The sequence below is a fragment of the Pezoporus occidentalis genome, unplaced genomic scaffold (genome assembly GCF_034315485.1).
Source record: "Pezoporus occidentalis ecotype Australia unplaced genomic scaffold, CSIRO_AGI_Poc_V1 ctg113, whole genome shotgun sequence".
NCBI classification, from domain to species: domain Eukaryota; kingdom Metazoa; phylum Chordata; class Aves; order Psittaciformes; family Psittacidae; genus Pezoporus; species Pezoporus occidentalis.
The window spans coordinates 2,329,948-2,356,268 of NW_026912918.1; the positions used below are offsets into that span (position 1 = coordinate 2,329,948).

At 40.9% G+C, this 26,321-nt stretch overlaps 2 protein-coding genes across 2 annotated transcripts in view; one reads left to right on the forward strand and one right to left on the reverse strand.

Moving 5' to 3' along the window:
• The window catches only part of BMERB1 (bMERB domain containing 1), a 50,611-nt gene extending 32,887 nt beyond the window's left edge, over window positions 1-17,724 (reverse strand). Inside the window, exon 1 of the mRNA XM_062635347.1 lies at window positions 17,454-17,724. Coding sequence (XP_062491331.1) covers window positions 17,454-17,559 — 106 coding nt within the window. The 5' untranslated portion in view covers window positions 17,560-17,724. The remainder of the gene's footprint in view (window positions 1-17,453) is intronic.
• PDXDC1 (pyridoxal dependent decarboxylase domain containing 1) overlaps window positions 1-26,321 on the forward strand; it is a 102,640-nt gene that overhangs the window by 37,817 nt on the left and 38,502 nt on the right. The gene's annotated exons all lie outside the window — the stretch shown is intronic.

Genomic DNA, 26,321 nt, shown 5'->3' on the forward strand with positions numbered 1-26,321 from the left:
CTGCCCAGCGCCCAAATGAGACTGATTCTTAGTGGCTTTGCATCTTTTATGCCATACTTCTGTAGATTAAGTAGTATTGCACTGAAGAAAGGCTGGTATAAAAACTGAACCTGAAAGAGATCCTGCTTTGTGTTTTCAAATTCAACTACATATTCTCAAGCACAAACAGACATTCAGGCAGTCAAAGTGATTGCTGATTAAGGATAGTCTTCAGTACTTCGCTAACTAGAAGTTTTACATTAAATGATGGCTCCAACTTTCTAATTTAGGGACTGTTTTCTTCCCTCATTCCCTATTTAAAGGTTATATACCAACACAAGTTCTTAATGGTAAGAGCTACAAAAATCTTGCTTCTCAAAAAAAGCCTCAAATTGTCTTCTTTGTTGTCCTGTGAAATTTATAAGCAGTAATTATTCTTGGCTTTGTCTTTTGTCAGTTTATGACAGTCACTATTTCCTAAGTGGGTAATTATGCCACCCTTTAATCTTACACTTCTCCCGGGAAAAAGATCACTCTAGTCTTAAGAAACTGTTCAGCACACAGAAGACTTAATTTAGGTTGTAATGATATCCTGAAAAAACAGTTCATCTCTCAATAGTTGTTCATCCTTCTCTGACCAGTCTGGAGTTCATGTAGAAATCTAGTGTGATGTATAGGACTTAATGTGATATTCAGACTTAATGTATCTTAAAATCTATACTGTCAACCTGTACTTGGATGATAAATTCCATGTGTTCTATCTTGCACCTTAAGCTTTCAGATTTCAGCACTCTCCTGACTTTTGATGCTGTCAAAATTGTGGTACTCATCTACTTGCGAAGATCAAAGTTTTGGTTAGCTAAGAGGAAAGGACTGTTTATGTTAAATGACAAACTAAGTAAAGAATAAGCTTAGGCTAGAAACTATCTAAAGCAATAACATTCTGAAGCAGTCTTTTGAATAAGATATTGGAGGAAAGGAACCAAAACTGTTCTAACCATATGATCCTTAAAGGGCCTGGCCTCATTTTGCAGAGAAAAAAACCCCACACAGGTCCTGTGAATAAGCTCAGGTGTTGTATGATTGTCTACAATGGCAAGAGGGTGTAATCAGGAAGTAGAAAAGATTAATTTGACCATTATCTGGGGCTTTACTTTTAAAGGCAGGATTTAGGGGGTTTGAGGTGCAGTGTCCTCTGCAGTCAGACACTGCCCACACAAACATTCCAGACTCCTTCTCCGTGTATGAAGGATCCATCCTATCAAATTAAACTATCATTTCAAGATAGTGCACCATATCTGCTTTCATACTCTTCCATCTGCAACTAAGGGTGTTTGCTTATGCGAGGAACACTCAGTACAATAGGACAACTTGCTACCCACTTATCTGTAACTATAATAATTTCTAGCTGTAAATCCATATATGATTTGGTGTTGGTTTATAGCACTATCATTATGATTTACATGTAGCTTTTTTCCACCAGTGAGAGTTCTACTAGCTTTCTCTAGTTTCATATCATGTCTTTGATCTGTGATTCACAATACCCTGGGTAGTCCCCTAATAGTCAATCTTAGGGGAAGAGGGAAGATTCTTCCTCAGTGTAACACCTCTGGCAGGAGTTTAAAAACTAATACAAAACATACTTACAGATCAGGAAACAGAATTCCATCTTTCCCAGCAATAAATGCCTAAGGAGCCAGAACTTAATATTGGACTAAATGTTTCTTTGGAAATATGAGATAAATACAACTTCCTGTGAAAGTCTTCCCGTAAACAATGAAATAAAAGCCCGAGGCTTGATTTGATTGTGCTGTAATAGTCAAAAATACAGATTTTTTTTTTTTTCAGGTGACTGGAGTTTGCAGGAAGTGCTTCTTATGTAAATAAATTCAGGGTAAGCAGAAGTATGACCACTATCATAAATTACTCTAATGACACTCACAGACTGAGTCTTGAAAACCCTTAGGGGCTTTGACACTTCAATCATAAGGCTTAACCTCGCTACTTTGAAGTTGATTCCAAGGCTCTCTCTAGCCAATTTGCATGCCCCAGCCAATTTCCATTACAGTTGATGATAACAAAGTTGCACATATCTCTTCAACCTATTAGATAGCAAATGCATAAAAATGAGGGAAAACTGAATCATGAAAACAGAAAAGGGAGTTTGGAATTAATGTCTTTTTATAAAATCGTTTTTATACTCAAGCGCATTGAATTAAGAAACCCCAGAGACAGTATTTGTGGATTCATATGTGATTCTGCACGCAGCTGAAACGGAATCCTTTTTTTTTTTTTTTAATTTTTTTTTTATTTTCTCGTTATGGTGGCTGTAATAAGGTCACTACAGCTCACGCCTTCAGATGGAAGCTGGTCTGCAAGTGACTGCTCAGTAGCTGGCTTACGATCATCTCAGTTCCTACCACACATCAGACATAAAAGCCTAGGAGCACAAAGTGGCTTTACCAGTGTCTCAGATAAACTGAGTAGGAAAAGGACTTGCTCACAGACAGAAATTTTTCAGAGCAGTCACAGCACACTGGAAGGGCAAGATCATGATTGGTGTGACCATTTCACACATCAGTTTCCATCATCCCCATTGCCTGAACTGAGCCACAAACACTCTTCAAGACTAATACAGTCCATCTGCAAAATAGCCTCTGGTATGTCATCCAGCCATTTCTGTTGCGCATAAAGGATTAAGTGGTTTTGAGTGGGATTTAAATAAGAGCTGTCCATATAATTAGGTCTGCAGAGAATTATGATAGACTTAACAAAGTACCGTAATTGAATTGTGCAAGAATGTTTTCCAGGCTTCCTACTGTTATTTCTAATTTTAAATAAACTCTAGTTTGGGTATCAATACCACATTCCTTGTTGCCAGATGCTCTGACAACAGGATTTTTCACACATTTGGCTGGTGCCTTTAGGTGAGGTGTGAAAGCAATTTCCCCTAGACCGCATTACATGTCAGTCTGAAACTAAGCAGTATAATTTGTCTCGCTGTAACTGAAATAATATAGTGGCAGTTTTCCAGCTCTTTCTAGGAGATGTACCACCATGGATTTCGTATCAGTGATTCTCCTACTAACCTAACCTGACAGAAGGGTGCCCTCTATATCCCAATATGTCTAAAACCAAAACCTTCTAATACTCTGTTCTTCTGGTGTCTCTCTCTTCTCTCTCTCCCTACACACACATATACAAACAAATATATCTCTGTAGATGAGACAAGTTAATTGATCTTGCATGATACTGTTTTAGCCCTCAAGTATGTTGCTGCCTGCAGAACACCCAGTGATTTAGTTCATTTGTTTGTGAATAACAAGTGATTGCTGCTGTCCAGCCTGCCTCAGCCTGACCTGGATTTTGTGAGGAACAGCAAGCAACTTTGGTGCAGAGGTTGTTTTTCTCTGAGCTTGAGAAAAGGGGCACCAGCCAAGGGGCTCTGTATCCAGCTGTGCTCTCTGCTTCCTCCTGGCTCAGGAGAAGGTGTGTAGTAAATCATTGTACATATTATACGTATGTACATATAGAATCATAGAATCGTTAGGGTTGGAAAGGACCTTAAGATCATCTAGTTCCAACCCCCCTGCCATGGGCAGGGACACCTTACGCTAAATTATATCACCCAAGGCCTCGTACATACATATAATGCACCACCCCTGGCGGTGTTCAAGGTCAGGTTGGACAGAGCCTTGGGTGACATGGTTTAGTGTGAGGTGTCCCTGCCCACGGCAGGGGGGTTGGAAGTAGATGATTTTAAGGTCCTTTCCAACCCTAACTATTCCATGATTCTGTGATTCTATACTTCCATTTCTACTTGCACCTGCCAAGAGGGACAAAGTAATGGCTGTGCCAGTTCCTCACCCCTCCCCACCTGCCTGTTTTAGGGAAGATATAGGCCCCTAACTGCTGCGTTGTATTCATGGGCAGCTTTAGGATGGAAAGGGAGATGCTTACTTTCTTGAATAAACAGCTGTTTCTTACGACAGTCACAGCTGTATCACAGCCTAAGAGATTATTTTCTTAATTATATACCCAGCCTGGGAATGTGTCCCATTTAAAATGCTGCCCAGAGAAATTCTCAGTACCAAGGTAATATGGGACCTCATCCCCTCACAGAAGGAAACGGAAGAGAAATCTCATGGTTCTCCAAAAATCAAGGTGTGTTACAAATAGTCAGTACAAAGTTGAACATCTCTATATGAGAAGCTTTCTAAAGAGGGACATCTTAGAAAAGCTAATAGGTTGTTCTTTTAATCAGAATCTGATTTCATTACATCTCCACATCACAAAGCTTGAGGCCTAGATCTTTGACATATGCTGAACATAAACATCTCTGGGAATCAGCCACCACAAAACCAACAGGCCAGACTCCTGTGTTTCTTAAGTGGAAATTCACTGTATGAATTAAACATAAGCTCAAAAAGAGCTAGAAACAGATTTCACATTCAGTAAAATATTGGGATGCCACCAGCATGAAATCTGTTGTTTTTAAAAATGAATTAAGCTAAATTGCTTCCTTTTTTTCTTCCTCTTTCTCCCTCAGGTAATCTTTCCTATTCAATTCTTTGGCTCTACAATAAGATTTTCCTATTTCATTAGCTGTTTATATCTCCCCTGTTGTTACATGAAAACTTCTTCCAACCAGCAGAGAAGATAATACTGATTCTATTCAGAAAGTCTTATCAGATAGACTAAATAGATAAAACACACTCAGGATAACCTGTTTCAGACCAGTGTTCATATATGTTGCTATTAGCATACTAGTAATAGATCTTAAAGAAGTATGATTTAAGTGAATTCTACAGGATTACGTAATGAATTTACCTTTTGTTTGCAATTTTAGGTTCTGTTTACAAATTTTCATTTTTAATGGGAATTTCTTGGGAAGAGGGGAAGGATAAGATCTTTTTAGTTATTTCCTCGGAAGTCACTATGCAAAGTTAATCACCTCCTGGATTAAAGAAGCCTTTGCTGATGAGTCTCATTTTTACCAACCTTTTTTCTGAATTATCTCTGACCTATTTTTTGTTGGTGCAGACTGGGGTATAAACTAATACTCAAGTACTGCTGTAAACAGTTCATGCTGTTTTATTTGCATCAGTTTGCACAATTTTCAGCTCATCTGCAATACTGATTCATTTAGAAATATAAACATCTGAAAACAACTGTCTTCAATGCTGCCTGTTTCTTTCTTTGACTCACCAGCAAACACCCATCTTATCCTAACCAACACCTGGCAATGACCTGGGTTTGCCCACAGAATTGTCATTGCTATCCAGTCTTCTTGGATAGCACGGAAAACTCTCTCTACTGTTTGTAGCAGAGCACTTTCCATCAAACCTAGTAACTCATGAGAATTCTGACTGTTCCAGTAGATACAAAACAGTTTCTAGCTGGGATATTTTGCCTTCCTACCACAGAATAAGAAAGCCTGGGGAAATTATCAAAAGTCTATTCTATGAGAAGGAGTTCTGTGTCCTGCTTCCTCTGTATTTTACTCCTGTGAAGGGCAATGAATGGCTTATAAACAAATTATTTGACTTCTAAGAAATGTCTTTTCTCCTTTGTGCAGAGTGAATGAAAACACTCTACAAGGACAATGTTTTCTTTTATGTAAATACCTATATATGTGGAGACAGCTTTTAATTGCTTGCAACAGAGCGGTACCACACCTTCCCAGCATGAAAAGTTACACTAGATTTACTCTGTTGTGACTAGCCACATAATTTTAAAAAGATGAAACTAAGTGCTATGAGTTTATTTGCTGTAAGAAATTATTACGACGGTATTTTATATCCGGACTATTCTACATAAAAGGTAAACACAATAAAATTTAACAATTATTGAGGAAAAAACATCAGCAATTATGAAATCACTGCAACAAAATAAAAACAGGAAGATGCTTGAAAAAATGCTTTCTCCAGCTAAGATTCCTGTTGGAAGAGCTCTCATGCATGCTCTTTATTTCTGATAAGCAGTTAGCCTGAAGTTTCAGCACCCCTGTAATATACTTCTGCTGAACAGACATAACTTGGACTACACAAGCTCAGAGTGCTTTACATGCATTAGGTATTGCCTGTCCAGTCCTCAAATCACTGCAGTTTTGCATACACAAACCCCAGAGTAGGACTGCTGTGGTTTGAGTCGTAATTGTGTTCTTTCTTCATCTGAATGAACATACTTAGCAGATGAGGCAGAGAGGAGCTGCAGTAAAAAGAGGAGGAGTCCAGGAGAGTAGATAAATTAAGCTCAGTCATTCATTCTAGCACACCATGTCTGTGGTATCAAAGACAGTAATTTTGAAAATGTTGCTGGAGCCAGTACAAGAGCTCTAGCATCCATCTTGATCAGAACCCCATGGTAGTATATGGAGATAATTTCATAAAATGTAGTCAAGCCTTGAAACAGGCCTTAGTATTCCCCTCCTGCCTTGATTATCGTCCTAGTACCACTGTCACATCTCTGCTGAATACTTTGTTCATTTGATAAATACAGAAATAAAAAGGACCATGCTTATCACTGACTGCCTCCAGGTACTTCAGTGCTTCTCACACCACAAGCACCAGTCCCTTTGTCCTCTCTCTAGAGTCCCCAGCCAAGCTGTATTAGTTATCTATTTCTAGAGGTGTGATTTGTGAGAGCAGGGGATATTTTTCCAGTATCTTTCTGATTATCTTAAAGCTAGTGCAAAAGAGACATGAATTGCTACTATCTAAAGTGTGTAGCTCTTAGTATCTGTTCTTTAATGCCTTCGCACCAAGGGGGTGGGGGGAATGCAGAACAGAGACACCTGTGAGAGATGAAAACCTGGTTTACGTTCAAATAAAGAATGCTGATGATGTGGTTACCGTTAGTTTTGCGTATTCCTTTTTACCTTTTCCCATCATGTTATGAATTGAAAATACAGCCCTGTGCACTTTAAGGCAGTCTGTCCTTCAGAGAATAGGGATAATATGCAGCTGTATGCAGCCTGGTGAGAAAGTTCGTACAGTGTATGATCTGACAGCTGTTCCTATGAGAAAATGGATCCAAAAGGAGACACAAAAAATGAGGGAAAATTGTCTTCAAGGTCTGACCCGAAAGCCTTCACTGTGAGTTTCAGTCAGCGGCACTGGGTTACACCTTTATCTGCAAGAAGCTATTGTAGTCTGGCTCAGGAAAACTGCCAGGAGTCAGGAAAACTCAGGAAGGGGTTTCCATCCCCAGCCCTGCCAAAGCCCTGCATGAGATTCAGCGCTATCAGAAGGCTGTAAATAGAAACTGGTACAGCTACTGTGGAACCTTTCCTAGAGCAGAGCTTCCACTGAAGTCAATGCACATTCCCAGATGGAGCAAGGCTGGGTTTAAGCCACACTCCAAGAAAAACAATTCATGCTTCATCAATTCACCTTATGTGATGAGAATTAAAAAGCAACATTAAGAAACACATATTACTTGTTCATTTATTTATGTCATTTTGCTCAGAGGTCAAAGGAAACACCCTGTGGCTTTCCATTTTATTCCTCACTAGAGTCAGATTCCAATCCTGTAAGCGTCAGCATTTAAGTTTCAAATGCTGTAACAGTGCCAGCTACAGCTAATGTTCAGGGTTTTAAAGCTTATTTAGCTTGGTATTTTATAAAGACTTTTCCTATTTTCATTATATTTTTTTCTTTCAGAAAGAAAAAAGTCAACAAAAAGTTCAGACTCAAAAAGTTTTGCAAAACCTCTTTAGGAATATGCGGTTTAATGGTTTTTCCTATGAGCATCAACTGATAAAGAGCAGCATGTGCTTCAAGTGAAATAATAGTAAAGTGGCCACGGACATTTCTAAATTTCATACCTTTACAATATTCTCCTTTGAAATGATCCAGTCACATACCAGGAAGCTTGTTTGTCTTCCTTCCCTCCCCCCGAATGTGATTCTCTAATAACAGTGTTCTAACAGTGCCCTAAACCTCTTCCCAGAAGCTGCTAGGTAATTTTAGGCAACTTTAAAACCAGTGGATAAATATTATAAATATATGAGTTCAACCCAGTAAAGGCCAAAGTGATACTGGTACGGAGAATTGCTTCAGATAGTAAAGAAATTGGTTCACTCAACAGATACCCACTCCAACAAGTAATTAAATTTTAAGAAGATGCTCTTCAGAAGCCAAGAAAAAAGGTGCTTCACATTTCATAGGAGAAAAGACTAGTAATTTCCATGGAGGATGAATGATGCTATTCCTATGTACACAAAGTGTACAGTCTGACAGCAAAGTGGAAGGCCAGGCAGCAGAGAATCATAATGGGATCTTGTCCTCCAATGTATGAGGCATCCAGTGCTGCCAGGGAGCCACAGGCAAAAGCTGTGCCCTTCCTTAGAAGATGAAATTGCCAGAGCCCATTGAGCCAAAACCAGCTGGTTTTTTCGCAGTGTATCATAGAATCATAGAACAGTTAGGGTTGGAAAGGACCTTAAGATCATCAAGTTCCAACACTGCTGCCATGGGCAGGGAAACCTCACACTAAACCGTATCACCCAAGGCTCTGTCCAACCTGGTCTTGAACACTGCCAGGGACGGAATATTCACAAGCTCCCTGGGCAACCTATTCCAGTGCCTCACCACGCTAACAGGAAAGAATTTCCTCCTTATATCCAATCTAAACTTCCCCTGTTTAAGTTCTAACCCGTTACCCCTTGTCCTATCACTACAGTATGCTCAGGTGAAACAGCACAGGGCTCCACTTCTTTAACTCACACAAAATGATGATGACAGTTGGCAAAAAAAGCACTTACCTTTCATCTGTGGATGCGGAGTCATTCTCTAGCAACCTCTGTTTTCACCAAGGTAACTGCTTTTGCATTCTTAATTTCGATTCAGTTTTCTTTAAATAGGCTAATACTTTCTTTTCACAACTGCATTAGGCTGAACTGACTGCCTCCCTAGAGGTCTCAAGAGGCGAGACAATGAAGCCAGTACAGCAGTCTTCATCTATACCCAGGACAAATGGCTAGCTGGCTGTAACCTCCTCTTTGAATGAGAAAGAAACTTTGTAATGGCAGGATGTTTCACACCAGAGACAAACAGATCTTGGTTCTACTGGCTTTCAAAACTCCATGGCTGTACCATTCACTATCACATCCCACATACTCTGTGCTACAGCCAAGTATCAGCCTGAAGGAAAATGTCTCTGTCTAAAGAGTCTGCCAAACTGCAGTAACTTCAGTCCCCTCCCAGGCACAGTGCCCAGAGGAAGTTGTAAGAGAATCCATGGCAGAAGATGAGAGGAGAGAAATTACATATTGGGTAAGTAGAGCGGTGGCACAAACACAGAAGTGCATTTCTGTGAATTCCTCTTCTCTTGTGAAACAGGATAGTTTGAGAACAGCCACTCACGATAGGGGCTCCAGTGTATTAGCTAATGATTCACTGCTTAGAGACAAGGAGATGGAAATAGCATTGCCAGTACCCAGGCTATTCAGGGAGTAAATGCTTGCTGCTGTTTGCCAAGGCTCTGCAGGACATACCCAGTGAGAAGTGAGGGCAGACATACCAAACTCACTAGGCAGCCTGACACAGATCCCCAGGAGAGTCCTCATGGAATTGACACAGTCCCCAAATTCCCTCCTTTTCTGTTTTTGGAGTTGTTTTCTCCAAGAGAGGAACAAAACCATTAATCCACTTTATAATGAGAATCTTTTGTTCCAGTTTTATCTGTATATAAAAACCCAATGTGTCTGTTCAAAACCTCTTAAACCTCTAATCAGTAAAGGTTTGGGTGGAGGGAGGGCAATAAAAAGATCCTTAAACACTGCTGATATTCTCACAATAACAAATCACCTCTTGCAATTTAGTAGTGTTTGCAATCATTAGGCTTTTGCAGTGAGCAGCTTGTCTCACTGAAAATCATTCATCCTCATTTAATGACAAATTCTCTTTGAATTATTTTCTCAAATATTCTGCCCTTTATGAACTGACACAATGTTGATTCATGTTTCTCTGCTGATCCTGAAGGGCAACTAAGATAATTATCCAAGAATACTCCATCTGATTTCTCATAGTTTGCCCTCCAAGCATATATTTTTCATCTCTGAATTCTGAATGCATTTATACTATGCTTTTAATGTAGTTAGACAGCAGAACATGTTTCATGGAAATAAATTAGCATAGGATTCTATGATTATTTATTGAGTCTCTGGGATTGTTTTACTAAGTAAGGCTTCTATGAAAACAGAACATATTCAGCTACAAAGAAAAAGCAGTTTGGGATTTAGGATTACAGAGTGCTGAGTTCTAACCTTTCTGGTGCTCAGTGACTACAAGAAAACTTTATAAACTTCAATCACAATACACAGTATTTTGCAGCACATGCCCAATCCTGAATGTGTGTTTTTAATCCTGTTTTATAACGCACTCAACACGCCCTTGATACAGGCACAAAGACACATTCTCACAAGCAGTTACTCTGATTAAAACACGCTGTGCAACTAAGGGATCAATTATCAAATGCAGTCAAAGGAATTACACAGACTGAGCCCATAATCCCATAGGCTACCTGCAGCAGAGATGATGTGTGTAGTTCAAAGTGTCCTACTTCCCAGGTTTAATGCATTTCTTCTGTAAAATATCTTTAAAGGAAATAGGAAAATTCATGAGCAGCAATCACAAATATGACACTTTAGCCTCAGCTGTAACTTTTCCAGCATTATTGGTTAGCACTGGTTTAAATGTAGACACTGCATTACACATTAAGCATTCATTTCATGACTTAGCACACAAAGTTGGGCGCAGAGATTTTGGAAGTCATTAACCCTCTGATTTACAAGTATCTCAGCCAAGAGAAATGTCTTTGCCGACATATGCAAGTAGATGTGCAGCAGTAAGATCCTGATCCATAATAACCATGTTTTTTGCAAGACAGCTCCTACTCAGAATTAGCCAGACTTCTGCTACACTCAGCCCCTCTGGCTTTGATTAGATTGGGGTGGATTTGGTGGTAGTTTTTCTCATTTGTCTTTGTTTTGTACCACAGGTTGGACTGCATAGGATATAAAGTCAGCAGACAATTATGTTCAGAACCATGAGACAAGTTAGGGAGTAAATTAGCTGCACTTTTTGTTGGGAAACCCTGAACACACATAGGCCACAGCTAGAGAAGAAAGTGAAGGGCAAAAAATCATTAAATGTAACAGGGAGACTACAGAGCAAGGGTAGCCCATTAACTGATTTTATTTCTGTCACCAGATAGAAAAGTATATTTCTATGGGGATATGTGCTACAGAATTGGACTTGGGAGACCAATAGGAAGTAGCACCTGAAGATGCTGCTCTAAGGGTCACAGTTCCTCCCGTTGTTGGCAAGTATTTCAGCAGGAGTGCACTCTGAGGCACTAAAGTATTTCCAGTTCTCCCTTTTCCTTCTTCCTTTGTCTCAGCACCTGCCTGGGGCACCCAGCTGTGAGAGGAAGAATTAGAAAAATGAGATAATATGTAGCTAGTATAAACTGGATTAGTCTCACTCGACATCATTCTCCTGGCTGTGAAGTAAACCAAAGCGAAGATACACCCTTCCTCTGAGCTACAGGTGATGCAGGAATGACCAGGTGGAGATTATTGTGGTAGGTTCTGTATTTAAGACATATTTTGCAGGAGAAAGATCAGGATGTAGTATGTGTAAAAGCACATAAGCAACAAAAATGCAGATAAGTTGCATGTATTATGCTGGCCAAAATCGCCAGTGACTTACAGAAACACTAAGCTGCATTTTAGAGCCCTGAGACTACCATTAAAACAGGTGAGTTTTACAACTGCTTTATAGAAAAAAGCCTCAATCCTTTCTAGAAATCCTTTCTGGGTTTTAATGTAGAAGTTCTGTCTTGGTTTCACAGATCAGACACAGGCTGCTTTTCTTCTTGAACTACAATATAAATATGTTAACATTAATAACTATGAACAAGAAAAAAATCGAGAACTGGCACAATCCTTTGAATCAGTTATATTCATTGATTACAATGTTTTGCCAAATACCTTTTTAAAAGGTGTGAGATTCACTACTAGTGTTTTATTGTCACATCTGAATTTCTTGGTCACTCTTTAAAAATTTTACAGGTTTTTATTTTAATGGAAACATGGAACAAATATTAATTACATTCTCTATTGAAACCGGTCTTCAGACTTCCATAAAACCAGCAGACTTGCTGCTTCTAGAAAAAGAAATGAAATTGTGTGTATCTTTCAGTTAGCTTCTTTCCCTCTTATTTTAATAGATGTTCTGAATAAGCCGTATCTGTTTTGTCTGTTTGATTGCCTGAAAGAGATACAATGGACAGTTTAGGGGAATTTTAGATTGGATATAAGGAAGAAATTCTTTCCTGTTAGGGTGGTGAGGCACTGGAAAGGGTTGCACAGGGAAGCTGTGAATGCCCCGTCCTTGGCGGTGTTCAAGGCCAGGCTAGACAGAGCCTTGGGTGGCACGGTTTAGTGGGAGGTGTCCCTGCCCATGGCAGGGGAGGTGGAACTAGATGATCTTAAGGTCCTTTCCAACCCTAACTATTCTATGATTAACAGTAACACAAAGGTGTCGCTCTGGAGGAACATCAGTGGTAGTTGGGCTATATATATTAAATAAATTGTGCGGTTTTTTTGTGGGTGGTTTGGGGTTTTTTTTGGTAAATCAGAGTGGAGACATGATGAGACTGGGGGACAGTATCACGACAGCGCAATAGGCAGGGTCACACTGCATTCCTGACTGACTGGAGAGGTGTTACACACAGCACTGAAGTGGGTTTGTGGATGTTTGTGCAATATGCAGGGTATTACGGAAGAAGGCGTGTGAATATTTAACTATCAGATGATAGAAACAGCTACAACTGATGCAGGTCTGGTTTTAACTGTGGGTAGTGTGATGTAAATTTCAGCCCCCTGTAAGTCCCAACTCTTCCCTCATACTGAGAACAACTCCAGCACTGCTTTGTAGATTCTGACCTGGCAGCCCTGAGCACCACTGCAACTTCCTAATCACTTTTCCTTCCCTGTCTTGCGAGACAACACAAGTCACCTTTCACTCTCATGAAGCAATACAGGAGAGAGAAAAATGAGGACACCCACCAGGTACCAGGGCTGGGTCCACCTTTGTTAGAGTCTAAGTAAGTTTGCTTTTCTACAGTTACTTGGGACTGATCCAGCATGAATAACACAGCAGTGCACTGCTGTCTTACAGGAACCAACATACTGTCTATGCTGAGTATATAGAGAGCTATTAAATCTCCAAATTTTAGGAAACTGACACAAAATTCAAGAATAAATTGACATTTACCTACTTTATGACTAATACATATAGGCTGTGATTAATACAAACCCATCCTAACTACTGAATGGTGACTGGAATTACAGGTGTCACAGGACACACTGTGCAGGCTTTGCTGTGCAAGACAGATGTGCTTCTCTGTTGCTACTTGATTGATTTTTTAATATTGCAACAGAAATTTTTCAAATTATTATAAAATGTTACTGAGCAACATTAAAACATCATGAGGTAAATCCCATTCTAAGATGTAGCTATTCTGTTCTGTCAATGAAATCAAGTCTTAAAGGTGACACAAGCAGTTCCCAGTAGATTAGATAAAGCAAGTAGCCATAATCAGGGTATAAATGCCTTTTCTTCATTCTTCCTCCACCAGAGAGAAAAGATGACTTGGCTACAGGACTACTAGCTATGTTATTGCAATCTGTGGTCATTTTCTTTTTACCTTTTCAAGTTTCTGCAAGCTGCAAGACCATCTCTGTGCGTACTCAGTACTTCTAAAGCAAACCAGTCTTGAAACAGAAATGTTTCAGATAGAAGCCATCCACCTTCCCCTGCTGCCAATAAATGCAACCACAAAATGCTAAATAGGACGTATTTTCAGCATTTGATCCACTCTCAGTGCTCAGCAGTGGAGCATATGAATACATACAAGAGTATCCTTCTGGCTAACAATCTTTGAATGGTTTTTGAGCCAGATTGTGGTGAAATAAGCTTTCACATGCATCAGCCAAGGATCTCTGTGAACCTGGGAACAGTAGCATCCTTCTGCTATTGGAACAAAGCAAAGCAATTTCAGAACTAGATAAAATCACCTCACTGGTGCTGTTCTGGAGTACACTGCCATCTCCCAGTACCCTGCCTGGACATAATCTATGACAACATTCACAGCATGAAGGGAGAGCAAGTAAAGCTGGCTATGAAGGCTTCATGCCACTACTGCGTCTCATGTTGGGAATCTCCAGCCTCCTCTTCACTGCTGGCCTGTAACAGGGCCCAATTCCTCTAATCCCCTTTCTACTCAAAACCAGTTAAAAAGGTGGACCTCTGCAATACAGAAGTGTGGCATCTTACCTCCAATGCCAACTTACCATTCAAATGAAAACAATAAGCACATTTCATGGCGCACTAAATTGCGTCAATATATAACCTTTGCATGTTTTTGGCATTTCTGCTTCCTTATACTGACTAAGTTGGGGCATTCATCAGGAATTTTGCATTTTCCAGACCTCACACAACTGAAAGAGGAAGGAAAAGAGCAGAAAAGTATTCAAGAAGCGTGATGTTCAAAAGGATGTTGAAAAACTGCATGCTTTCTTTGTGGCTATTTCCCTGGTGTGGCACACAGTTATTTAATCAGGGCATTATGAGTCCCTGCTGACAGCAAGACAGCTGATTCTAAATGAAGCTGGGCCCTTAGTAATGAGGACTGACCAAAATGCTCGACTGCTCTGTTTCTAAGCAGACTCCCCAAGACTACATTGTAAAAATAATTTACTGAGAAGGCTGTAATCACGTTGTTGTTATACAACCCTGATAATTTATAACCCTAATTTTGTTTACATGTGTGCTCTAGAAAATGCACAAGTTGCTCTGTACCTTATTTTTAATGTTTTTTGGTCCTTGGAAATTCCTTCCTGTATGTGAAGAGAAAGTCTTTGGTGACTCCTTAAAGAGACACCTTTAAACAATCTGCCTTGTGTTTTTTGCACTGGAGATGATTATACCCTCACGCTGTGGAGCATCAGACTGTGAACCAGATTAACCTCGTTGATAATCTATGTTAAAGAAGCCAATATAGAACAGAAATACACATGATGTTACATTTCATGGCTATGAAGTAACTCATCTTTGGTTATAACCAATACCCAGCAGTGCTTTCTATACCACAGATAAAAAGGTTAGCACAAAGTTTCCTTTCCATTTAACAGGTTACACAGAAACTACTAACTTCTGCGACATTCTTTCTGTAGTGGACATAATCAGGATATACATTCTCTTGTGGTATGGCTACACCCACATCAGAAAGCACTCCATCATGCAGTGCTGTACAGATACACAAGTTCTACCTCCAAACAGATCCTGATTTGAGACACAATAAATAATCAGAGTTAAAAAAAAGGCAAATGCATATGCAGTGATAGGCTTCTCCTTTTGTTAATGCTATTACTTACCACTTCATATTTAAAACAAATATTCAAATACCAAAGGGTAACTGTTTACATTACCAAAAAAAGGAATGACACTTTTTCAGCTTCTTCCCAGACCTTCTGGAGACCACTGGTGTCATGCCATTCCATTTAGGTCCTATGCTGTAAGGGATCATCAAATAGTAAAGTCTGTTTCTTTTTAATCGCTGCAGAAGTGTGACCAGAAGTCAGCATAAGTATTAAAATAGGAAAGATATGCAGGGATCATCTAAAAATTCCAATAAATAGCATTTTCTACAGCATTTTAGGAAAATTAAAGGAAGTTGAAGACCATCAGCAAACAAAACATCAATTACTCAAATAGCAAAGTCTTAATATAATAATTTACTACTTTTCACAAAGAAACATTCTCATTAAACTGAATCTCAAAGCTCAGCAGCAGAGCCAGGGTGCAGACATCTGCACACTTGGTTCTAGTCCTATTAACAGCTCATTCTGGTACCTGGTCAAGCTGTGATTTGGGTGGAAGCTCAATGCTGAGCACATATTTTTGAGCAGATTGAGTCTCCCACTCTGTCTCTGTGCTGCCCTCTGCCAAGCAGATGATCTTTTGTCCAAAGCTTGTAAGACATAGCCCTTCTGTCACCTCGAGCTACAGTTACTATTATTACAAGTGCTGCACTGCACTCGGCTCCTAAGCTCTGGAGCAAAACCAGACATATTTATGAGAACAAGAAAAGCAAATGCTTGTATCTTGCCAGAGAACCTGCAAAACTGTTGCATGTGTCTGACTCAACCAACCCAATCAACAGTAAACTCAGCCCTTCAATTCCATTTTAGAAAGTGTGGAGTTACTCAGTCCTGAACCTCTGCCAGGCACTGCAACAAAACCAACACTGCAACTGAAGCATCAGAGTGGAAGAGTTACACCCGTGTCATCAGCATGCAGCAGACAGTAACACAGGCATGAAAAACAGAAGCCAGAAGTGAAGTATGATTCCAGATACAGTGGTATCTGAAACGTCCAAACATAACAAAAGTGCTGGCCAAAACCTGCTACCAGGATGCTCCAAAGCCACGGGACGTCAAAAGGCATTCAGGTGAGGCTTCAGGATGCGCATCAAAAGACGGATGGTGAATCAAGAACACCAGCAACCCTGGCATCAGCCAAGGTGAAGGTGTCTAAACAGGTACACATAAAGCTTTTTTCTCCTGTAGCCTAATCAAGCACTTGATGAAACTTGGAAAATATTTTTCTTTATACTCTTAGAGAGCTTTTTGTCATAGTCTATTCAAGCTTTCTTGCCTGAAGGAAAATTAGAAGGGGTTTAGGCTTACTAAAGATAGTTATACCTAACTATATGCCTATAAAAGAATAATAACTGGTATCTTGGGGTAGATGAGGTCTCCTGAATAACTGGAACTGGCAGCTATTCATCTTTTTAACTACTCTTTCCATCAACACTTTGGCAAGGTTATGTCAGTTGCTGCTTTCTGGAAAATTACGAATTCAAGAAAGCTCTTCTGCCACAGAGTATTTGTTGAGCTCATGAACAGAGTGCAGCCCTGAAGAAGTGAACGAAGTGCTGTCTTCCCGTGCCCTATACCTGAAATAACGGGAGGAAATAACGAGGCTGTCATCTGTGCCTTTCAAACATGAAGCACATTAAAGACTACAGATATTTATGACAAGCCATCATTAAAACCCTCCTAACCTCCCGGTCACCCTGCCTCAGCCACCCGCTCATCGCTTCACTTCGCGAAGCGAACGAGCAACCCGCTCCGCAAGGTGCCCGGAGCTGCACCGGCCCGGCTCCAGCCCTCTGCCTCCGCGTCCCTCGACGGAGAAAAGCCCTTCGAGTCCGACACAGTCCCCTTGAGAAGCACCAGCCACAGAGGGCAAAATGGTCACCCAAACCTTCCTCCCCGAGAAGCCGACGGCGGCTTCGCCTTGTTAAAAGGAACCGCCAGCGTGCTCTCCTGACGGGGGCCGGATGAACGCCGCCGCTCGGAGCTGCCTCGGCCAGCCGGGCCCGCGCCCCCCACTCACTTCTCCCCAGCGCCTCCGCCTTCCATTCCGTCTCCTCCACTGCTCCGTAGCGCCTCATCGGTCTCTCGGCCTCCGCGCTGGCCGAGATGGACCTCTTCAGCTCCATGGCCGGGCCGTGCGGCGCGGGGCTCCGCAATTCACTCCATCCCAGCGCGGCCGCGAGCCGACCACCGCGAAGCCGACGCGCGGCTGACCGCTCCTCTGCGCTGAACGAGAGACCACGGGCGGACGGAGGGAGGAGCGGGAGAGAAGGGGCGCTGCGCACATGCTCAGAGCGGGGCTGGGGCGGGGGGAGCAGGGAAACAATGCGAGCTGTAACCCCCGCGGAGGGCTGGGACATACTGCACGCACCCCCGCCGATCAGGGCTGCGGGCGGGTCGTTTGCGTCCCTGCCGCTTGGGTGAGGAGGCTGCCCCGTACAGCTGTGTGCCATGCAGCTCGGAGTCCCTGCGTAGCTGGTTTTGTGTGCTCATCCCTGCACCTGCCGTGCGCATTCCCATCGCATAGCGGAAGCGACTCGGGAAAGCGAGATTCAGTAAATACGCTCGCTGCCAGGGCACAGGAGGACTGTCCTTGTGGCCAGTGCAGCGCTGAGCAGAGCTGCTGGCCTGAGCCATCTGGGGAATAGTGGTTAAAATCTACAGCCATTCACACCTAACATCTCAGGTTGCTGTGCATGCAGCCTTTGGCTTTCCTGAAAGTCCTGTGCTGAATGGAATAACGTTCCAGCATCGTGTTGCCAAAAGCCAGAGGGCAGCACCCAAACAAGTGATGGGATTTTGTATTTCTCATAACCGTATGTATTTTTCATAATCATGCAGCTTTGCTGCTTACACAGCCTGCTGGGATTCGAAGAGGAGGAAATGACTATGAGAAAGCACAAATGTGGTGATAATTGTTACTCTTTTTTTCTTTTACCGTAGGAGAGGTTATACGGATAAAATCCCTGAATGGCATTTTAGAGTTGGACAGTACTTTTGCTAGTGAAATCCCATTACACATTACCGAGTGTGGTATCATTTCTGATGTAAAGGCAACAAAGTAGGAGTTGGGCAAGTTGCCCCATAGCAAATCAGGGATTTAGTACTCCTTGCCTGATTTATGAAGAGTCATGGAGTACTGGCAATGCTGAATACATGATGGGTGCATGAAAGGCTGTTTGTGTATCACCTGCTTTTGCCTACAAACTTTGTCTTGCCCTTCAGTCAGCAACACTTCAGAAGTACTGTCTCTGTATTCAGTGGTTACTAATTGAGCTGATGCACATTGCTGGTTGTACCCAAAACCAGTTTTGTTTGGGGGGCACTTGACATGTTGGAGGACAGAACAACTCCACATCGGTTTTAAAATTCTCTGAAAATCTCTGTGACCATTTCTCTGCCTTTCCAGAAAAATGGAATTGACTAACAAAATGAGTTGGACAATGTTTTAGGAGGTCATTTAGGAATGTTTTTTCTCTATCAGCTGTGCTCCCATGGATATGCCATGATTTGAGCACCAGACATGCTGGAAGAGCACTTGCTGACTGTGCAATGCTCCATCCTCACTGGTTTTAACCTTTGGAGATGGAGACCAAAGACAGCTCTAAGTCAAGCAGAAAAGCTGGTGGCAGCACTCTGCACAGCTGATTTTGGGTGACAGTGCAGCTGCCTGCTGGGGTGGGCTGGACTGACTCACTTGTAGAAATGAGGAACACAAGTGTGGGAGGAACATAAGAGCCCATCTGGGATCTGGATGAGAATTGGACTAAGGGAAACAGGCTGATTACGGAGAAGGGCCAATTTTGGTGGCTCCGAAGACTATTTAACTTCAATCCACCCCTTTAAGTTTTTTAGGTAATTATAATCCAAGTGCATTGTTTAGGAGATGGAGGAATGATCCTAGAAATGGAATATTTAAACCTCTGCATTTGTTACTATGGGAGAAAAACACCCACTGGCTAGAAACTTGGATGCAGAGTTTAGTTACACAAAGTAATGAATGTATAAGGTGATGTATTGTAACTAGGAAGTTTTTATCTGCCCATTTTGAAAAAGTCACAAAATCCAGTATGGGCCCAGCCTTGCACTGTTAATCATAAAAGCAGGTATGTGGAAGCCATCCTGCTGAGTTCATTTGCACAGTTGTTTTTGCAATACTAAGCCCTAAGTCTGTACCAATTATTTTGCTAATGCTCTGAGTATTTTTTGCTGTTGCAACTTTGGAGCATTGTCACTGCTGCATTTGCAAGTGGAATTCAATTTCTCCCCTATTGATGACTCCCTTCAGTGTACCTCAGCAATATATATGCATTTCTTTACTCACAAAAGTTGGTTTTCTTCTGCTGAAAGCACTGTTAAGGAAGAAAATATAAAAATTCAGATCTCTCTTCACTGCTCGTAAGATAATGCCTGGTAGATAACCAGAGGTGCACTTTGCTCTTGTGGTTACTTCCCCTGACTGCAGTGAAGGTAAGGGTCAGGGTCATTCTTTGTCAGGCAGTATAGCCATTCTAACACAAAAATAACAAAGCATTAAACTTCTGCCCGGGGTTTTTACAGATTTATCATTATAATAAAAGCAACTTGGTTGATGAAACAAAATGAAATTAAGTGGAAAGTTGGGGCTGTTCAGCCTGGAGAAGAGAAGGCTGCGTGGAAATCTCATAGCAGCCTTCCAGTATCTGAAGAGGGGCTGCAGGGATGCCGGGGATGGACTATTCATTAGAGACTGTAGTGATAGGACAAGGGGTAATGGGTTCAAACTTAGATTGGATATAAGAAATAAATTATTTACAGTAAGGGTGGTGAGACACTGGAATGGGTTGCCCATGGAAGCTGTGAATGCTCCATCCCTGGCGGTGTTCAAGGCCAGGTTGGACAGAGCCTTGGGTGACATGGTTTAGTGGGAGGTGTCCCTGCCCATGGCAGCAGGGTTGGAACTAGATGATCTTAAGGTCCTTTCCAACCCTAACTGTTCTATGATTCTATGATTATGCACAGTTACTCCATTTTGTATGCATTAATGCCCAGATCCATAAGGGGCACAGTGCTCATGTAAGTTGACTATTTGCATAACATAAATCATGGGATTCATATGAATCTGTCCTATAATATCTTTTTAAGCAATAAATCTTGTTTCAAAACGTTACTATGTTGGAGGAATTACCATATTCCTTAATATGTGATGTCATGGCTAATCTTATTTCCTATGAAAAGACCTCCTCTTGAATCTTCATCTCCCATTATTGTTCTCCATAGGTCCAGATCCTTAGAATTTTCCTGGTTACTCCTGGTACCCTGTGGTACCTCTGATCCTGCATCCCAGAAGGCATTTCAGCAATGCGTTAGGAGCATGGTGGGCTGTAGCCTCCACACCTATCACGCCACTGTGCTACTGCGTCTCTGCCACCTCCAAATCTCACTCGTCAGGCATATGCACAGCACAAAAATATCCATGGCACAAAAAGGAAAGGCTGTGATAGAGCATTCAAGGAAAATGCCCGTCTGCTGGGAAACCTGATAGCCAGATTTTAGAAGCACACACTTAGCTTCATGATGCTTCCTCCCCTGCAGGATCCCATGCAGCAGTGCTGCTGTGGGATGAAGACAGAGAGCCACAATTACGCTGAAGAATCTACACAAGCCCTTAACATAATGTTGTTTTAGGGCACCATTCATATAAAATAATCCCTTCAATAATAACATTTATCTGTGCTTGAAATTCAGCCAACTAACTTTTTCAAGGAACCAATTTCATCCTACGGCATGGGTAGAAATGAGAGTGTCATAACCAAGCACAGGGCTTGTCTGAGGCTGCTGCGGCCAGGATCCCCACTACATACTGGTGGGCCACATGGTCAGGGTGAGCACTGTGGGTAAACAGACAAAGCTTCACTCAGCACAGTGCTTACCAATGACTGAGGATCTGTGCAGCTCTGCAGCTGTGGCTGTATGATGTGATATGGCAGCAGCGTGCTGTCCTGGGAGCTGTAGTGCTAAATCTGTATCTTGCACTTCACCTTTTCCCAAATCAGTATGACCAGTCTATACAGCCAGCTTTACATAGTGGGAGAAAATGGTTCTAATGCATTAAATGTCCCTCACCTTGTGTCATAACACAGCATGAGCTTGTCTGAGTAAACGGAATCTTACTGTATTGTGAATTCAAGTTATCACAGAAAATCAGGTCTGTGTCATTCTAAGTATATTTCCTACACATTTGTGTTACCACTCTTCCTGAAAGATCTGTATTAGACTGGAGCAAATCTCATTTGCTTTTCAAAGAGTCATAATTAAATATATCTAGTTAAAAAGAGGGGAATGGCATAGCTAAAAGTTACAGGAAGATCCTCGATACAGAAAACATTTTCTTGCTCTAAGCTTCCATCTTCAATTTTGTGCTAGCATGAAAGAGCTCTCAGAAGCCTGGCCTCTGACATTCTGCACTTGCAAGAGGATCTGCGGTAGCAGTACTGTGCAGAATGAGGGCCTGGATTCACAAGCCAGTGCAAGTCCTTATCATATTGTTCCCTTTTTTATGAATCCTAGCTCATGTTTAGTTAGTGCCCTTTCTATATTTATATATTTAGAATTACATGCTTTCCATATATTAACCATTCTTTTAAAAATATTTTTCAGGCTAAAGTAACCTTATAAATAATTACAATATTCACAGTAAAGTAACTAGGATGTTGGTCCTTTTCCACAGCTACCCTAGATCTCTATGAGGATAGAAAAGTGCATCTATAGCTTAAAAGTGGTGTGTATTGTGGGCAAGCACAGCATTCTAATAAGGTTGTTGAAAGGCAATGAGATACTTTGAATATGATGTCATGAGTCTGAGGTATGGCAGTGATCCAAATATTTCAATGTTCATAAGTATTTAAACCTGAACACCTATTAAATGTCATCTTATTCTGATATATTTTTTTCTTTTTTAATAATGTCTCTATGTGAAATACTGTATGAATGTAGTGCTGGTTTCTATTTGTCATTAACTGTTTTAGCAAACATGTACTCAGAAAAACATTGACTATATATTCAACTTACTATTTCTCCAAAGCTGAATTTCTAGTGGAACTATGGAAGCAAAAGAGAAGCATTTAATAACAGATTTTAGTGAACAGCATGCCACTAATCATTCACAGGGGCTGGGTTGAACTATACTGAAGTGCTCCATGTTGTAGAAACTGTTTTTCTAGGGAAATCTTGTGTGTGATAAACGTTAAGCAGCAGCACTGGAGCTACAGCATCTGCCTGCCTATCTCTTATACAGATTTGGAGATCTATGCTGTGAAGTTGAGTCTGGTCTTACAAATATTTAGATAACTGTAAGGAGGAGAGTACTTAATTGCTTTTCCTATAACAAAATCAAGCCAGAGCCTTGCAGTACTGAGCTCCTCAAACACAGTCTAGGCTGAACATAGCTTCTTAAACATTTGCCTAGTTTAAGATACGGTTTGGGTGAAACTGAATTGATAAATCAATGGTCTACACTCAGCTATGCCAAGTTTTTAAGTTTCTGTGTTTGACAGTCGTGTCCATACCTGTACTGAGCCTATTTGCAAATGTTCCTGGGAGGTGACTAATACAGACAACTAAAGTTGGCACAGGACTTCCCACTTACATAGAATTATCTCAGCTACTTTTAATATATGAGGTTAGAAAAAACAGCACAAATTCAGGAGATGCAGTAGCAGAAGAGAAAGGGCATATGTCTGTTAGAAAGAATGGAAACAATCTACACAGGCCAACGGCTGCAGTCATGACCATAACACAGATTTCAGAAACATAATTCTCTATCCTCTTTTCCTTCCCATTTTGTTTTTGCCTTAGTAACCGCTTTCTACATTCACTCTCCTTGTAAGGTACAAATTTTACAAAAAAAGCTGTTATAGCATCTGTCAGATATGTTACTAATACCGTGGCTAGTGAAGTTATCCATGCAAGAGTCTTATTTTTGGCATTTGGAGCCAGCTCCAGCACTATGACTGGACTGGCTCTTGCACAGGTGAGTCAGTATTGTGCTAGTGGGTTTTCTGCCAGTGATGGGTGGCCATAGCTACAGAGAAAAACAGAAGTTTGAGTTCAGTAAATTTAGATGTTGAGATAAAGTGGTCTGGGCCATTTTAGGAGCCTTGCAAACACAGTGAGCCGTAAGTAATATTCATAAGTAATATTCTGTGGGTATGTCCATTTTAAAGTTATAAGCATATTGTATAAAATTTGCAGTCACAGCAGCATGCATCACCAAGCACAGCTCTCGTAGGGCCTGAGCCTTTCCTCATTTCACTTAGTCCAAATGCAAAGGAGACTTTCTGTAAGTCTCCATTTTACCTATGTGTTTGGATCTTATAGAGAGAGTGCAATACTGCTTACAAGATGTAAAAACACAAAAAAACTATGTCAGCTTCTTGTTGATCCATGTTCCTATGCAGTGTACATTCCTATTACTATGGCATCCTACCAGCCATGTCCATCAGCATTTCACTACCCCCTTCACTGGAGCTGGAAATTTTAAATGTCACAGCCCTGAATTCTGAAAGGATTTTTTTATTACTTTAATTTCTCTCTAAATTTGACCATCAGTGGTAGCAAACCTTTATTCCATCTTTTCTTCAATTCCTGCCCCAAAACAGTAAGCAAAACACTGTATAGGTAACTGCCATATCACATCAGGTGTAGTTACTATGAACACATAATAATTCATTACTATATGATGATCATTCTGAGCTAGACAAAATAGTGTCACTGGTGTATCACAGCAAATCAGCTGCAGTTAAAGTCTTGTTACATTTTGGATGTAAAAGTTTATGATCCATGAAATGGAAGTAGCTGAACACCCTTAGTAGGGAAGTAAAGATGTTTTTTTGCTTCACAGAGAGGCGTAAGCAACAGGAAGATGAAAGGACCACAGGGAACTAGGCACTGAGGTAGATTTCTCCAGGCTAGCACAGAAGGGAAAGGAAAGGACTAGAGGTGAAAGAAGAACTCATCAAAAACCTTGTATTTTATTTTCTAAATATTTGTGCAATGAGAGGAAGACTGCTTTCCTGACAGATCAAGAAATAATAGTGTGAGGGTTTATTCTTACGTATGCACACACTAAGTGCACACTGATTCTAGGCAAGAACACTGTAACCTTGCTGCCAAATTATACCCTGTAAAAGGACACACAATTCAAAATGAAGCTGACACTTCTTCCACAGATAAAGGATCTCATGTGTTGTAGAACTTTGTGTGCATGGTTTATGAGTCCATATGGGCCAGACACTATTTATCACAGACATCTGAGTGCTTATGCACTTTACTTCTGTTGTAACTGGATAAAGTACAGTAACTGAACTAGGAACAGCGTATTCCAATTCTCCCTATCTCTCTGGTGACTGAACTACCTACTAGGCTATATATTCATGTTTCCTCTTGGTCTCTGATTTAATCAGTCTTGACAGTGTAAAATGGAGAAGGGTGACTGCATCAAGATCCCATATTTAAGGCCTTCTGGCAGAGGGGAGCATTTGCATAGATGTCTCGTGGACGCTGACCTCCTGGTCCTTTTTTCCTGTTGTTTTACAGCGCCCCTTCACAACTGGCTTTCTCTGAACACAGGAAATAAAAAGGCTCATCTTTCAGTGTCTGAAGTTCTCTTGTACTCACTGCTCCAGAAGAGCTGCCCTTGACAATGTCTTTTCTGAACATACTCCACACCTCATTGGTTTTTTCTGGTGCTGAGACTTCTCTCAGCACAGATTAACTGTAACTGTTACTAGCATTGCATAAAGGAGAATGATGCATTTTACTATACTCTTTGCAATTAAGTCTGGTTTTCTACCTGGATACCTGGTGCAAGCATTTTGGGCACTGCCACATTAAATTAACAAACTGCAGAAAAAGAAAGGCAGTGTTTGTTAGGATGGATGATGTTGGAGAGTATATGCAGCACTCACAGATAAGTAATCTGCACTCCTCCTTCTTGTTTAAAATGGAGTACAGTAACTTTAACATCATTGTGGACTGGCAACTGAATGTGAAATCTCAGTGCAACTTTGAAATTAAGGGAGCACATGCCTGGCTGCTTAAGCATAGGAATATTAAGCAGAAATAGAAAAGAAGTATTATCTGTGTGAGGCATATGTGAAATGGTCACTGGGCTTAATCTTTAAAGCACTACTGTCTACGTTTCAAATTAGAGGTTGCACAGCAAACAAAAAAAAAGTTCAGTAGTTTGAAGAATGATTTCACAAGACCTAAAGGCAATATAGTTTATCCAAAAAATAAACAAAAACTGTAACAGTTTACCACTACATGCATACAGGGGCTTTGCCTGCTGTACCAACTCTTTAAATCTTGTCAGAAAGGCAGTAACAATGTATTAGGATATTAAGACTAGACCGATTTCGATGGGTGATAAAATTTAATAAAAATGCATTAATAATTTCTTAGAGATGTAGACGATCCTCCATTATTTGAAGTCTCTGGGTACCTTTCTAAAGATAGCACAAGATTCAACATCTCTGATCTGATTCGGGAAAAGCTCTTTGCTTTGCATTATGCAGGGATTCAGACTGAATGAACTTTTTTTGTCCCTGTTGACCATAAAGTCTATGAAGCAGAATTTTTCAGTTTGAAACCTTTCCATAAAGCTTTCTCCTCTTTCTAAATATACAAGAAGTTACTGCAGGGAATTGAGGTGGTGTCTCTCTTCCAGTTGTGGAATACTCCCTTCAGCCTCCAATCTTCTGAACCATTTCCTTCCCAAAATATCCCACATAAACTACACTGAGAGTAGTCCTTCAGTAAGGACCCCATGGCTAACCTCAGTTCTGTTTAGAAGTTTTTTATATCTTTTCCCTGCCTGAATTCCTCTGCTCCTTCTGAAATGTACTAA